The sequence below is a fragment of the Hevea brasiliensis genome, chromosome 13, assembly GCF_030052815.1.
Source record: "Hevea brasiliensis isolate MT/VB/25A 57/8 chromosome 13, ASM3005281v1, whole genome shotgun sequence".
NCBI lineage: Eukaryota > Viridiplantae > Streptophyta > Magnoliopsida > Malpighiales > Euphorbiaceae > Hevea > Hevea brasiliensis.
Window position 1 is genome coordinate 91,069,112 of NC_079505.1, and position 14,093 is coordinate 91,083,204.

The 14,093-nt window shown below is 28.1% G+C and overlaps 1 protein-coding gene across 2 annotated transcripts; it reads right to left on the reverse strand.

The window, feature by feature from the left end:
* Positions 1–1,350: 1,350 nt before the first annotated feature.
* On the reverse strand, positions 1,351–13,964 carry LOC110665730 (uncharacterized). 2 transcript variants are annotated; one of them, XM_021825978.2, is made up of 3 exons: positions 13,343–13,964; positions 11,844–11,888; positions 1,351–1,592 (listed from the first exon to the last, which is right to left on the reverse strand). In XM_021825978.2, exons 1-3 carry the CDS (start codon positions 13,750–13,752, stop codon positions 1,535–1,537), a joined length of 513 nt encoding a protein of 170 aa, XP_021681670.1. In that variant the 5' UTR covers positions 13,753–13,964; the 3' UTR covers positions 1,351–1,534. The 2 variants fall into 2 exon arrangements, with proteins under 2 accessions (XP_021681670.1, XP_057988906.1); XM_058132923.1 differs by lacking the exon at positions 1,351–1,592 and adding an exon at positions 8,368–8,386 and having other exon boundaries at positions 13,343–13,963.
* Between the last annotated feature and the right edge of the window lie 129 nt (positions 13,965–14,093).

Genomic DNA, 14,093 nt, shown 5'->3' on the forward strand with positions numbered 1-14,093 from the left:
ATTAAGCTTCCCGGGGATTTAAAATTTTTTTATGGTATAATGATAATTTCTTAGGAAATAATAATTTCTACTATTAGTTACCAGATTTTGATGCACCCAATATTTTTATTACATAGATTTTGGTAATCTCTTTATTATTATTATTATTATTATTGAATATTCTTCTTGCTTGAATTTCTTTGTACTTAAGGTTAAAAAAGTTTTTTCTTCCATAATATGTTAGAAGTTAGAATCATGTTATTTATTTTATTTACTTCATATTTTTAATTGAATTTATTTTTTATTATTGTTCTGAAATAATTAGATTTGAGACAAATTAATCAGATAAGCCTTTTAAGTTTAGGTCATTAATATATTTTAAGTTTAATAATTCATATTATTAAACCTTCATTGTATTTTTTAATTAATAGTAATTCTATTTAATTTTTAACAAGCTAATACTGTTCATAAAAGTTAAAACTATATTTTAATTGAATCTCTCTAAATTGAATTTCAGCATCAGTGGTTTTGGTATCTCCGCCTTGGCGAGGATTTGCTATATCTCCATTGCAAGGATTTTTTTTTTTTATCATAGAATTGTTAGGTTTTTTTGTTTTATTATTTAGGTAGAAGTGCAATGATAATGAATACAAATTGTCCCTTTACGAGGATATAAAAGTTTGAAGATTTTCATAAAAAAAATTATGAAGTTGAATAGTAATAAGTAGAGTGTATTTCCCATCAAATGGCCAGCTCAATATTCTGTTAACACAATTATAATTGTTATTATATTTTGTATAAGTAATTTATATTTTTTTTTATACAAAATTTAGTAGTGTGAAATTTTTTCACTTTTGTCTTCATTTAATGAAAGATTTATCTTCTATTTTCTTAATCTATACTATATATAAATGTGAGAAGAGGGAAAATATTGCTTTTGCTAAAAATATCCTCCATTCTTCAAATTAGTTATAATTATGTTTTATTATTTAAAATAATTTTAATATTTGAGTAAATTTAAAATTCTTACAAATTAATTAGTCAAAGTTTAGGCTTATGAGTTATTGCGTTTTCTTAGGCTGGCAAACAGCGTGCTACTGCTACACTGCATCAGTCTTCTTGCAATCATCAGCCGCTTTGCATTTGCTATACAATAAAAATATAAAATTGTAGTGGGGAGGCTGGAGTCCATTAGCACATTCAATTCTTCGGTTTTCCAAAAAGCTCTCCATCAAGTCTCAATTTACGGCTTGATGCATGCCTGCCTTCTCAAGTAACATTTTCCAATTTTTTCTCGATGAATGCTATTAAGTATTCACGACGCAAATTTCCACGTTACTTTTCACAATTGTTTTTCCTCAAATTTAACGATGCTGGAGAAATTATTTCACAAAATTAATTTTTTTTAATGTTTAAAATTATGAAAATTAAGTGAAATTGAAATAAATTAAAATCGAAAGAGAACAGGAAGAAACAAAAAGATCAAGTGGCTAGCGTTGATTAAATTTTACAAATCAGCTTGATTAAAATGATAAATTGAAAATTAATTCACGATTTAAGGTCCATCATCTCCATCTCCAATCAAATTACAGATATCCGAACATTCTACCAAACTGTTACCAAACAAAAAGGGATCATTCTCAGTAAATAAACTTGTGCAATATTAAACAGCTTTATAATCGAAGAATCATAACATTAGATCAAGATCAAGCAGTACTCATCACATTTAACTTTTTTTAAGGGGAAAAAATATGTTGGGATGTAATTCAATAATGGATTGACTTGGTCTTCATATTATTTTATCATATTTTTAGAGTTATATTTCAATATTTTTTGCATCTTAATTTTTAAATTAGTCATTATAATCTTAACTAATTATTGAGATTTATATAAAATTTTATTTTATTTACTTAAATTTTAGTGTTACATAAACAACATTTGTATAGGAATATTCTATCTATATATTTGATATAGTATGACACGATTTTTAAATCAAATAGTAAATGATTCAGATCTCGAGTCCGGAAAAAGATAAAAGGCCTTGAAAAGAGGATGTTCGGACATAGTAGGTGTTCGGATAAGATATCAAATGTTCAGATAAGACATCAAGTGTTCGGACAGTTCACAAAGTGTTTAGATAAAATGAGTGCTTGGTCAAGGACAGATGTATTCCGACTAGATAGAAGAGTAATTGGGTATGAGTCAGTTACATAAGGAAAGCATGTCCTATATTATTGCTTGGAATATATGACATATTAGGAGATATTTCTGCAAAGGGAAATGAGCTAGTATGAAATCCCGATTAAAGCGGAAAAATTATTGTCATCTGCTCTATAAATATGGTTTACATCAGTATTCAAGGTATGTTATTCTATTCTTTACTATTTGCTAGTATGTGCTATCTCTTGGCATTTAATAACTTGCGTCGGAGTGACTTAGTTCAGACTTCCAATATATAATTATAATGAAATAAAATATTCAAAAGTTTAAGAAATATTAAATAAGAAATTTATAAAAAATTAATAATTAAATAAATATTAATTAAATATTTTTAAATGAATAATTTTTTTAGAATGATAACTAATAATTTTTTAAAAGAAATAATAAAAAAATAGTGCAAATCAAAAAAAGATTTGAGAAAATTTATGTGAAATGAAAATACTTGGTAAAAGGAGAGTATTCGATAAGTATCAAATGTTTTATATAACATACTATATATAGACAAATAAATAAAAAATCATTTAAATAAAAATTAATTTATAATTAAATATTATTTAATTGAAAAACTTTAACAAAAGCATTCAAATTCAATTTTTATAATAGTAAAATGTTTCATGTTTACTTGATTATTTTAATTAAATAGCCATAAGTTTACCATAATAATAATAATACTAAGCATTAATTAATTTTAGAAAAGTGAAATAAAAAAATATTAAATTATTAACATAAAAAATAATACATACTAATTATAAGTAAGTCAAATTTTTATATTTTATTTTTATAACTTTTTATGTACACTATAATTTTTGTCTCTCAAATTTTTTAACAAAGATTTCATAATAAAAATAATAAAAAATATAATAATGTAATAAAAATATTTATTAAAAATATGAAATAATTTAAGGTTGATTAAATTATATGGTAGTTGATTATGAAATCACAAACTAATTGTCAGTTTTTTTTAAACTAATGCCATCAATGACCTTTTATTATTATTATTATTATTATTATAGAGGGTAACATGTGACAAATAATATTTTACATAAATAATTTTATAAAAAATAATATAAATAATTTTTAAATATTACTGTTAGTGGTATGCCCTATAGCATATAGTGAAATTTATAACTTGTAAATGGTTATTACCTTTTAATGGCATATTTTTTTTTTCTTTTAACTTTAAATTATTTAAATTTAATTGAAAATATCATTTAGTAACTTATTAGATATTTCATTCTTAAAGTGTTAAGAATATGAGTGACAGAGCATTCTAGTACAAGTACTATAAATTACAGATTACAGTTTTGGATACTAGAGAGGAGAAGATTTATCTATATAGACCGTCATATTTGTTTGTTCCCATTGATTAGTATCAGATACTAATGATATGAAATGGTGAGTCTCATGCCATGTAATAAACAAAGTAGGCACTTATATAATAAGTAGGCCAAACCAATGACATAAGATAACATGTATATAGAGTTTACTCTTGTCAATACATAATCATCTTGATCATAATAGTACATATAATTCATTGACCTGAGATAACACAGTTATCTTGCATATAAGTTATTTGAGTTTGATACTGATTTCATGCTTATACTAAGTATGAGTATACGAGCATATGTTAGCTCCGACTTGTTATATATGGAGATAGGTGTTTAGTCAAAATGGGATCCGTTACCCTAAGTAAATAGGGATAATATCCTATGTCCGTTTAAATTATTCTTGATAAGTTAAGTTATTGGTCAAGATAGATAGACTTAGTCAGAAAAGTATTTCTGATTGGAAAGTTTTATTAATCAAGAATTAGAATTAAAATAAGGATTTATGATTCTAAGCAATAAGAGTTTGACATAAACCATAACTCTAGCTATAATCGAAATTTTGTAAAGGAGAGATTCTAGTGCATGGCATATATGATCAATGTTCATGAGTTAAGGATTAATTCATAACTAATTTGGTAGTTATGACACACTATACTAGCTAGGTGTCAACATAATTTATGAGAACTAAAAGTGAAAAGGGAATTTCACTTTAAGTATGGAATACTTTCAATAATATTAAAGAGTTAATATTATTCTTATTGTCAATTAGTAATGAACTTAGGAAGTCACACACATAAAGAACAACATGATCAAAGTAAAATTAATTTGATTGATTGATTAAATAGTTTAATAAATTAATCAAATTAATGTTTTTAGTTTGCAATTAGATTGCAAAGTCCCTAGCATGACTTGAAACTAAAATTTTCAATGAAAGTAATCAAGTTAATATTTAAAGTATTTAAATGTAAACTTGATTAATTAATTATAAGGTGAGATATTAATTTGGTTAATTAGACTTGAGAAGTCAAAGAAGAGAGAATGTGGTGGTTAACTGGTATTTTACATAATACTAATTAATTAATGTTTTATTTCCCTAATTAACTTAACCTGACAAGTGGCCTAATAAGAATTAGAAAACACATCTAACTAGGAAATTAGATGTGGACACTTATAAAGGTTAATTATCATTAGGGAAATTAAAATATCTGTAGGAGTTAGAGAAAGAAATGAATTAATAATTTTATCTTCTTCTTCTTCTTCTTGCCGTCAACTCTCTCTCTCAAGTAGGGGTGAGTATTCGGTTCAAATCGAATCGAATCGAACCAAACCGAACCGAATTAAATTATGAAAACTAAATTACATATTTTAGAAATCAAATCAAACTGAAATAGATAAAAAATCAAATCAAACCGAAATGGATAAAAAATCGAATTGAACCAACTTGCTCTATTTCTATTCAGTTCAGTTCAAACTGATCAGTTTTGATTTTTAATTGATTTTTTAATTTAGACTTAATTTTCAAGTTATTTGATCTAATTTTAACTTTGGTTTGAACCTAATAACCATTAATCAATGAAATTAAACAATATATATATATATATATATAATTAAATATAATTCATAAATTTCCCATAAAAATAAATCAATTCAAAATCGATTCGATTTGATTTGAATATATAAAATTACTATTCAGTTGGGTTCGGTTTAATCGATTTTTTTCTTTTCAAAATGAATCGAACCGAGATAACCAAAATTTTTATAATATAAATCGAACAGAACCAATTAAAATTTAAAATCGAACCGATTAAATCGAATTGATTCGGTTCAATTTGATTTTTCAGTTTAAACTGAAATCTACTCACCCCTACTCTCAAGCCAAAACTTTCATCTTCTTCCTTGTGTGTTTAATTCAAGAGAATCTTAAAGTTGTAACTCTTGAAATAAAGGTAGAGAAATTGTATCTCTATAAAGTTAAAACCTAGAAAACCCTAAACTCCATTTTTTGTGCAAGCTTTAGCTACTTCAAGAGGAAGCACAAAAGGGGTTTTGAGTTGAGAAAGGAAGCTTTGGTCATCTTGTTTGTGAGCACAAATTAGAGGATCAACACTTGGTGATCTACTCTACCTAAATTAGATGTTTGAATTTGATTCTGTGTCTTTGGGGTAAATTCCTTGACTTTAATCTTATTATTTTAAGGATTAAGTTTCATAATGCCAATTAGGATTGTTAGTAATTGAGTTACAATTTATTGTAATCAAAACATGTGTTTTGCAATAGGATAAAAGTTTATATGTTGCATCAAATACTAGGAATGGAAAATTTTTAAATTGCCAATTTTGCACCCCTTGGTGTATTTATCTTTCAATTACATTTAATCATAAAAGGTCTTAATTTTTAAAAATCAAATTTTAAACAAAATAGTAATTTAAATAATAAATGTTAAGGTAGAATTGTAAATAATAATAATAATTAAAAGAGAAATTTAAAAAATTAAATAATAATTAGTATTTATAAAATAATATAAATAATTTTTAAATATTACATTTAATTATAAAATATCTTAGTTTTTAAAAATTAAATTTTAATAAAAATAATAATTTAAATAATAAATGTTAAGGTGGTATTATAAATAATAATGATAATTAAAAGAGAAATAAAAAAATTAAATAATAATTAGTATAAAGGAGAGTATTTATCTTTGATTATGAGATCACAAATTAATTATCGATTTTCTTTAAACTAATGATCATCAATAACTTTTATTATTATTATTATTATTATTATTATTATTATTATTATTATTATTATTATGAAGGGTAAAATGTGGTAAATAATATTTTTGTATAAATGAATTTTAAAAAAAAATAATATAAATAATTTTTAAATATTGTATTTAATCATAAAAGGACTTAAGAAGAAAAAATTAAATAATAATTTAGTATTTATAAAATAATATAAATAATTTTTAAATATTATATTTAATTATAAAATATCTTAATTTTTAAAAATTAAATTTTAAAGAAAATAATAATTTAAATCATAAATATTAAGTTATTATTGTAAATAATAATGATAATTAGAAAAGAAAAAAATAATAATTAGTGTAAATGTGAGTATTTATGAAAGGTGACTCGTGACAAACTTTTCAAAAAAGTTTGCGTGTCATTTCCTTGAGAAAAGAAAAATTTTGGTAGTGAGATTTTGCTAATTCCTTTATATAATATTATTTTTAATTTTCAGATTAAATGTAAATTATTTATTTTTTTAAACCGAAATAGAAAAAAGTATGCATTAACTCTTGAAAATAAATAATTATTAATTTTTTTTCTTAAAACATAATTATTAAATTGCTAAATACATTTAATAAATGTTTGGGAGTACAAAATAACTAGCAATGACGCAAAATAGTTTATTAATTAGTCTTTCATCTATTATTTCGAAATGCATAAATAGAGTTGAGTGGAGCGTAATTCCCTCAAACAGTGATATAGCAATAGTGTTTTTAAGTTATAACTAACAAGATTGATTAAATTTTCATGGGAAAATGCATATTTTATGGTATATGTGATTATTAAACAACAATTAAGGATCAATTGAACATTATTAACGCATAGTACTTCGCATATATTTTAATATATTTTAATAATAAAATAAATAATATGAATTAATAAATTAATTATTATATATTTATATTATTAATAATAAGATAAATTATATCATGTATCTTCTTATTAATCATTTTATATATTAATAATAACAATTAAACATAATTTTATTAAACAATTAATGTAAATGAACTATTATCATCTATTAGTTATCAAACTAACAACCTTCATCCTGGAAGGGCAACACAACGTTGAAAAGGAAAATGGTTCTTCCATCTCTGAGGCTAAGGTGGCTGGCCAGAAGCCACCAAAATCGCCATGAGTCTCTTGTGTTGGAATTGTCAGGGGGACGGGCAACCCCTAACAATGTGAGCTCTAAGAGAGCAAATAACAACAAATAAGCCCGGATTAGTTTTCCTTTCGGAGACTAAAAAGAAGCGCAATTTTATGGATCGATGGAAATTGAAGTTTGGTTTTATTCACTCTTTCTATGTGGAACCATCAGGGTCATTAAGGGGATTAGCTCTTTGGTGGGATAATTCTTTTTCTTTGCAGATTTTGGGTGCCTCTTCTCGTTGGATAGATGTATCTCGCAGCCGTTCCACCACCTGGCACGTTACTTTTGTTTACGGGGAGCCAGTGGAGCAAAAAGAATTTCTTTTCTCAAGGATCTTAGGTCCTTGAATCTTCATGATGGAGAACCTTGGTTAATTATTGGGGATATTAATATTTGTAGTCAGCATGAGGATAAGTGGGGTCATCACTCAATTAACAGGCATATTACAAATCAATACCATAATTTCTTGTTTGATGGGTTGCTAGAAGAATTAGAGTTCAAAGGGAATAGGTATACCTGGTCTAATATGCAATCGGGACAAGCTAGAGTCATGGAGCGAATCAACAAGGCTATTAGTAATCCATAATGGCATCTTCTGTTTCCTTCTAGCCAACTAATACATGGAAAATTCAAAGGCTCGGATCATCGTTCTTTGATTCTATTTCTTAATCGAAGACCAAAGAAGGTGAGACGTAATTTTAATTTTGATTTGCGGTAGTCTTCTTTTTCTGATTGTGATGATATTATCAAGAATGTGTGGAATTTAGACCATCCTACCTCAGATAATCTGTTGGGAAACTTGGAATCTTGCAAAGAAGCTTTGTTGTCCTGGAGCAGAAGGAATGTCAGAAATTCTCAAAAGAGAATTCAGGAGTTATCAAGAACTCTTGAAATAATTCAATCTTCTCCTTTTTGTTCTGTTTCACAAGAAGAAGTTTCTCAAATCAAAGCTGAGTTGAGTTTTCATTATAAGTTGGAAGAAGTCTACTGGTTTCAAAAATCAAGAATCAAATGGCTTTCATGTGGAGATAAAAATACTCAGTTTTTTCATTCTTCCACAACTCAGCGAAGACAAAGAAACCAGATAGTCAAAATCCGCGATAAGTATGGTAACTGGATTCAAGAAGAGGGGGCAATTAAAGAAGAAGCTTTTAATTATTTCAAATCTTTGTTTACAGCAGAACAAAGTCCAGATAACAGTAATTTTTTTCATCTTATTCCTCACCTTGTTTCATATGAGATGAATGATTTTTTGTGTGCCCCAGTTACTGACGAGGAGATTAAAGTTGTAGTCTTTAGTATGGGCGCATATAAGGCACCAGGGCCAGACAGTTTTCAGGGGTTTTTCTTTCAAAAATACTAGCCTGATGTGAAGAATTCTGTTATCAAAATGGTCCGAGACTTCTTTCAATCTGGTGTTGTGCCAGCCCATATAAATGACACAACTATTGCTCTAATTCCCAAGAATAGCAGTCCTAATTCCTTCGCAGAATTTCACCCCATAAGCTTGTGCAATTTCTCTTATAAAATTATGTCAAAGACACTTGCAAATAGGCTTAAACTTTGGCTGAATGATCTCATTTCTCCCTTGCAATCTGCTTTTGTTCCCCATAGAAGCATTCAAGATAACTTGGTAATTGCTCATGAAACCTTCCATGGCCTTCGGCATCAATATAGGAAGAAGGGGGGCACTATGGCTATAAAAGCAGACATAAATAAAGCTTATGATAGTGTCCATTGGAATTTATTGCTGTCTATCATGTGTAGGTTGGGTTTTTGTGACAGATGGATAAAATGGATAGAGCAATGTATTTCCACTGTTAATTACTCTGTTATGATAAATGGTTCCAATTCATCTAGCTTCTCTCCATCAAGAGGTCTGAGACAAGGGGACCCAATTTCCCCTTACCTCTTTCCCTTAGTTTTGGATTTATTATCCAAGATGTTCTCTGAAGCTCAATCTGATGGGATTATTCATGGTTACAAAATTTCTAGAGCTTGTCCACCCCTAACACACCTTCTTTTTGCGGATGATATAATTCTTTTTAGAGAAGCATTAATGGAAGAAGCTTCAAGGATTAAGGAGTTACTGGATTCTTATAGCTCCATCTCAGGCCAGCAAATTAATTTTGTTAAATCAGACATCACTCTTAGTAGGAATACTCTGACTACTCTTCAAGAAGCTATTTCTATCTTATTTCATATTCGCAATTCAGGTTCTCTCTTAAAATACTTGGGATTACCAGTTTCATGGGGGAAGTAAAAAATTCAAGCTTTGTCCTTCCTTAGAGAGAGACTAATTGGCAAGCTACAGGGATGGAAGAGTAGATTGCTTTCTCAAGCAGAGAAAGAAATTCTCATTAAATTGATCGTTCAATCAATTCCCTCTTATGTGATGTCTTTATTTAAGTTGCCATGTGGTCTTTTAGCTAATTTCCAGAGGCTCATAAAAAAATTTTGCTGGAGTCACTCCATAGACAAACGCAACATCCATTGGATTAATTGGAACATTTTATCAAAGAGCAAACAGAAGGGAGGTATTGGTTTCAAACACTTAAATTTTTTTAATATTGCCTTGTTAGCAAAGCAAGCTTGGAGGGTAGTCTCAAATCCAGAAGCTCTTTGGGTTAGGATTTTAAAAGGGATTTACTTTCCTTATTCTGATTTTATGGATGCTAAGTTGGGTAATAAGCCCTCTTGGGGTTGGAAAAACTTATTGGAAGGGAGGAAAACTCTACAAATAGGGTTAAAATGGAATATAATTGGTCCATCTTTTGTTAATGTTTGGGAGGACCACCAGATAGCCCTATTATCTATGTGGCAGACCTTATTGATGCATCTTCTAATCAATGGAATACGCCACTTTTATTGTCAAATTTTTATTTTGAAGATTGCAAGGCCATTTTGAAAATCCCTTTGGGTGGTATTGGCAGAGAAGCTCAAAGAATTTGGCATTTTTCGAAAGATGGGAGATTAACTGTTAAATCTGCTTATTTCATTTTTAAAAGGCTCAAAACGAGTAACACCCTCCAAAATCCTTCCACTTCATTCTCTTTATCTAATGTGTTCTGGAAAAGTATATGGAAACTGGATGTCCTGCCCAAGATTAAAAACTTTGTTTGGGGAGCTGCAAATAACTCTTTAGCCACTAGAGAAAATTTATTTAGAAGAAACTGCTCTAGCTCTCCTTCTTGTCGAATTTGTGGATCTCATGTGGAATCTCTTGAGCATCATTTATTTTTTTGTCCTCATGCAACTGCTACATGGTTTGCTTCTTCTTTGAGCTTTCGGCCTATCTCTCAAGGATTTGGTTCTTTCGCAAATTGGTGGTTTCAGATGCATAATTTTGTATTCAAGAATGATCCTCAGCAATTGAGATTGGTTGCTTTTATCTGTTGGCAAATATGGCAGCTATTTTTTATGGTAAGCATCCTGATCCTATTTTATCTATGAGAATAGCTCATAATGATTTTGAAGAGGTGCAACACTTAGCATTTCTTCAACAACATTCTCTGCTTACCCCAGCTGATTCAAGTAGAAGTTGTGAATTTTGGGTTTCACCTCCTACAGGTGTTGTTAAAAAAAGCTATCAACTACCACTAATAATTATATCATCTATCTATCAGTTATAAGCTATCAACTAAATCTAACGATTAAACTGCATAAACCCTAAGATGGCTTGCCACTGTCGTAAAACTGAACAAGGATAGAGGTGTAACAGATCTTGAGGGTATTGCCATCGCAATGATCAAAGGGCGGGCATGCTTTCCATTAATGAGAGTGGTGCTGTTACTTGGAAGGTGTTGATAATGGTTGCAGCTGCGCCATAAGATGGAGATGGGCACGCTTTTGGATTACGGCTTTCCATTAACGAGAGTTTTTGAGTAAGGCAAAAATGGAGAAAGAGATAGATGCTGGTGAATCACATTTTCGTAAGATGCAGTGCAGGAATGAGGATGGAGCTGCGATAGTTTATTGAGTTTATATAGACGAAGATGAGTTCAATGTATATTATAACCGATTTTGATTAAAATTTAGGGTTGGGATTTTATAATTTTAGAAACGGAATATTATTTAATTTTTTATTGATTTGAAATTAACTTTTTAAATATTTAAAATTATAAATAATATTTTAATTATTTTACTAGAAATTCTTGTAATTTAATGAAAGTTTGAGACAGTCTTAAATTAAAATAGGACTTAATTAATTAACTTTTTTTAATAGTATAAGTCTGCAATTGAGAGTCCGGCATGACTTGTTGCGAGAAGTCTTAAATTATATTTGATTATTAAGTGCTTCATTTTGTCTTTCAGCCTACCGGAACTGGTGGTAAATTGTCTAAGCTTCATAAATAAGAAGGAATATAAATTTACCAGTATTGACGGCTTCGAAATCCTTGCTTGAAAACCACTAGAGGTCTGCAAAAGATGAGACAAATAGGGAAAAAATAATAATAAAATCAATCCTCGTCTACTAGCCCAAAAAGCAGAAAATAAAAAACCCTTGTTCTTTTGGCTATTTACTATATTTCCTATTCACCGGACGCAATTAATTGGTGCTTTCTAATGAAATGGATGAACTTCTTTCTCTTTCCTTTTTTTTTTAATACCTTTTTTTAATACTCTTACTATTATGTGAATTTAGAATTAATAGCATCAAACTAATCACATAGGTCTTAATAACATTTATTCTTTCTGTCCCATAAAAATATCCATATTTTTATTTTTTAATATAATTTTAAAAAAAATATATTTTTTATTTTATAAAGATAAATTTATTTTTATTTTTACATAGTACAAGAAAATGTAGTTGATATATATATAGTTAGAACAATAAATTTTTTTTTCTTAATATACTATTTATTTATATTGTTTTTGTAAAAATTAAATAACTCATACTACTAAATTATTTTTAAAATTAATAATTTTATTTTTTTCAATATATATTAAATAGGAACATATTAGTAAACTATTTCTTTTATACACTTTTATTTGTCATTTTTTAAAAACTGTTTTGTCCATAATTATTTATAATTTTGAAAAGATTAAAAAGTATTAACTATTTTATTCTAAAAATAAGTATATTAGTAAATTAATAAATAAAAAATGATATATAATTTTTAAAAAAATAATCTTCCTTATGAAATTGAAGAATTATTAACCAATGACAATTTAAAAAGAAGTAAAGCACAAGGTACTTTTAATTTTAAAAAAAAAAAAGATATTGAGAGTTTTTTTTTTCAATTATTTTGGAAGAGGCAATATTAGTGTATAAAGAACATATACTAGGGATAATGGGTGCGGTAATCGAATTACTATATTCAAATTTAATTAATATTTTTAAAACTAAATTTATGATTGAAATTTATTTTTAATTATTTGAATTTATTATAAACTTAATTATTATTATTATTATCCGAAAGATATTTAAATTTATTTAATTTCATATATTTTATTTAATAATTTATATAAAAAAATTATTTTTTATTAATAATTTACATTTTAAAAATTTAATAATTTTATAAAATATTTAAATTCTATTTTATAGGATGTAAAATCTGAATCCGTTGTTAGTATTATTTTTCAAATTAGAACCCATTCCAAACATTATATACTACCTATATCCATTTTATTAATATTCAATCAAATCGGTACCTGCAAAAAAATCTGAGCCATTGTTATTCTTAATATATACTATCTAAAACTCTAAAATTAGTGTATGTACTTGTTAAACTCGAGAGTACCCATGAATGCCAACTAGCTATACCCTAGACAAAATGTGATAAAAGAGATAAGAGTAATGTTGTCCAACGGAATTTATAAGTTTGTACCTTCTAATGTTGAATAGAAGAGTAAAATTTATAAGTTTGTACCTTCTAATATTGAGAGGGCCTTCCCCAGGTGATCCTTCACCGCCCCGGATGCAAGTGTTGACACACTTGACAGTGCATGTCTCTGCCTTCCGTGACTTGGGCCGTTGGATTCTAGCCTTTTTGCAATCCTTGGCTGATGATGCACAGTCGCCGGACAGTGTTTGAGGAACGTTGAGTAGAGTCTCAGCAGCTTGTTGGGGTGCATCTATTGCCCCTGCGGCGGAGGCTACAAAAGTGCAATAAGCTGCAAAAAAGCTTGCAATGGTCAAGCAGCAGCGGCTGCTGGCTTTGGCAAGATACGCACGACTCTTGTTGTTTATGATGGTTTTATGGGTTTTGACAGCTTCAACATGTGATGAGGTTGTTCCTTTACTAAAGCGAGCTGGATTACCCGGAGAATGGATAAGCATTATGAGTAATGTTTATATATTCTGATATTCCTCAGATTCTATTTTTCTTCATTTTCAGAAGCAGTCCAACCAAATTAAGGGAAACTGATGCTAAATGCTAGAAGCTTGTTTCAGAATTCAGTTCCTCCTCATCTATTGGGTTACAAAATTCAAACAGATAAAAGAAAGTGGTCCCATTAGGCCATCACCATTCAGAGGTGAATGGTCGAGAGTGCATTCTACATATATATCCTTTTTCATATCTTCGTGGCATCCACATTCTTGGCCAGGAAAAAGAAAGACTTTTAGTTGCTTACGGTATAATGTTCTGCCAGCCACTCGAATTTTGGATATGCACTTGT

Excerpts from the sequence above, each read along its gene's own strand:
- LOC110665730 (XM_021825978.2), bottom strand. The coding sequence starts at position 13,752 with ATGCTTATCCATTCTCCGGGTAATCCAGCTCGCTTTAGTAAAGGAACA. Across the intron at positions 11,889-13,342 it reads GGCCCTCTCAATATTAGAAG|ACCTCTAGTGGTTTTCAAGC; the intron begins GTACAAACTTAT and ends CATCTTTTGCAG. Across the intron at positions 1,593-11,843 it reads TTTCGAAGCCGTCAATACTG|TTTGGTAGAATGTTCGGATA; the intron begins GTAAATTTATAT and ends GTTTGGTAACAG.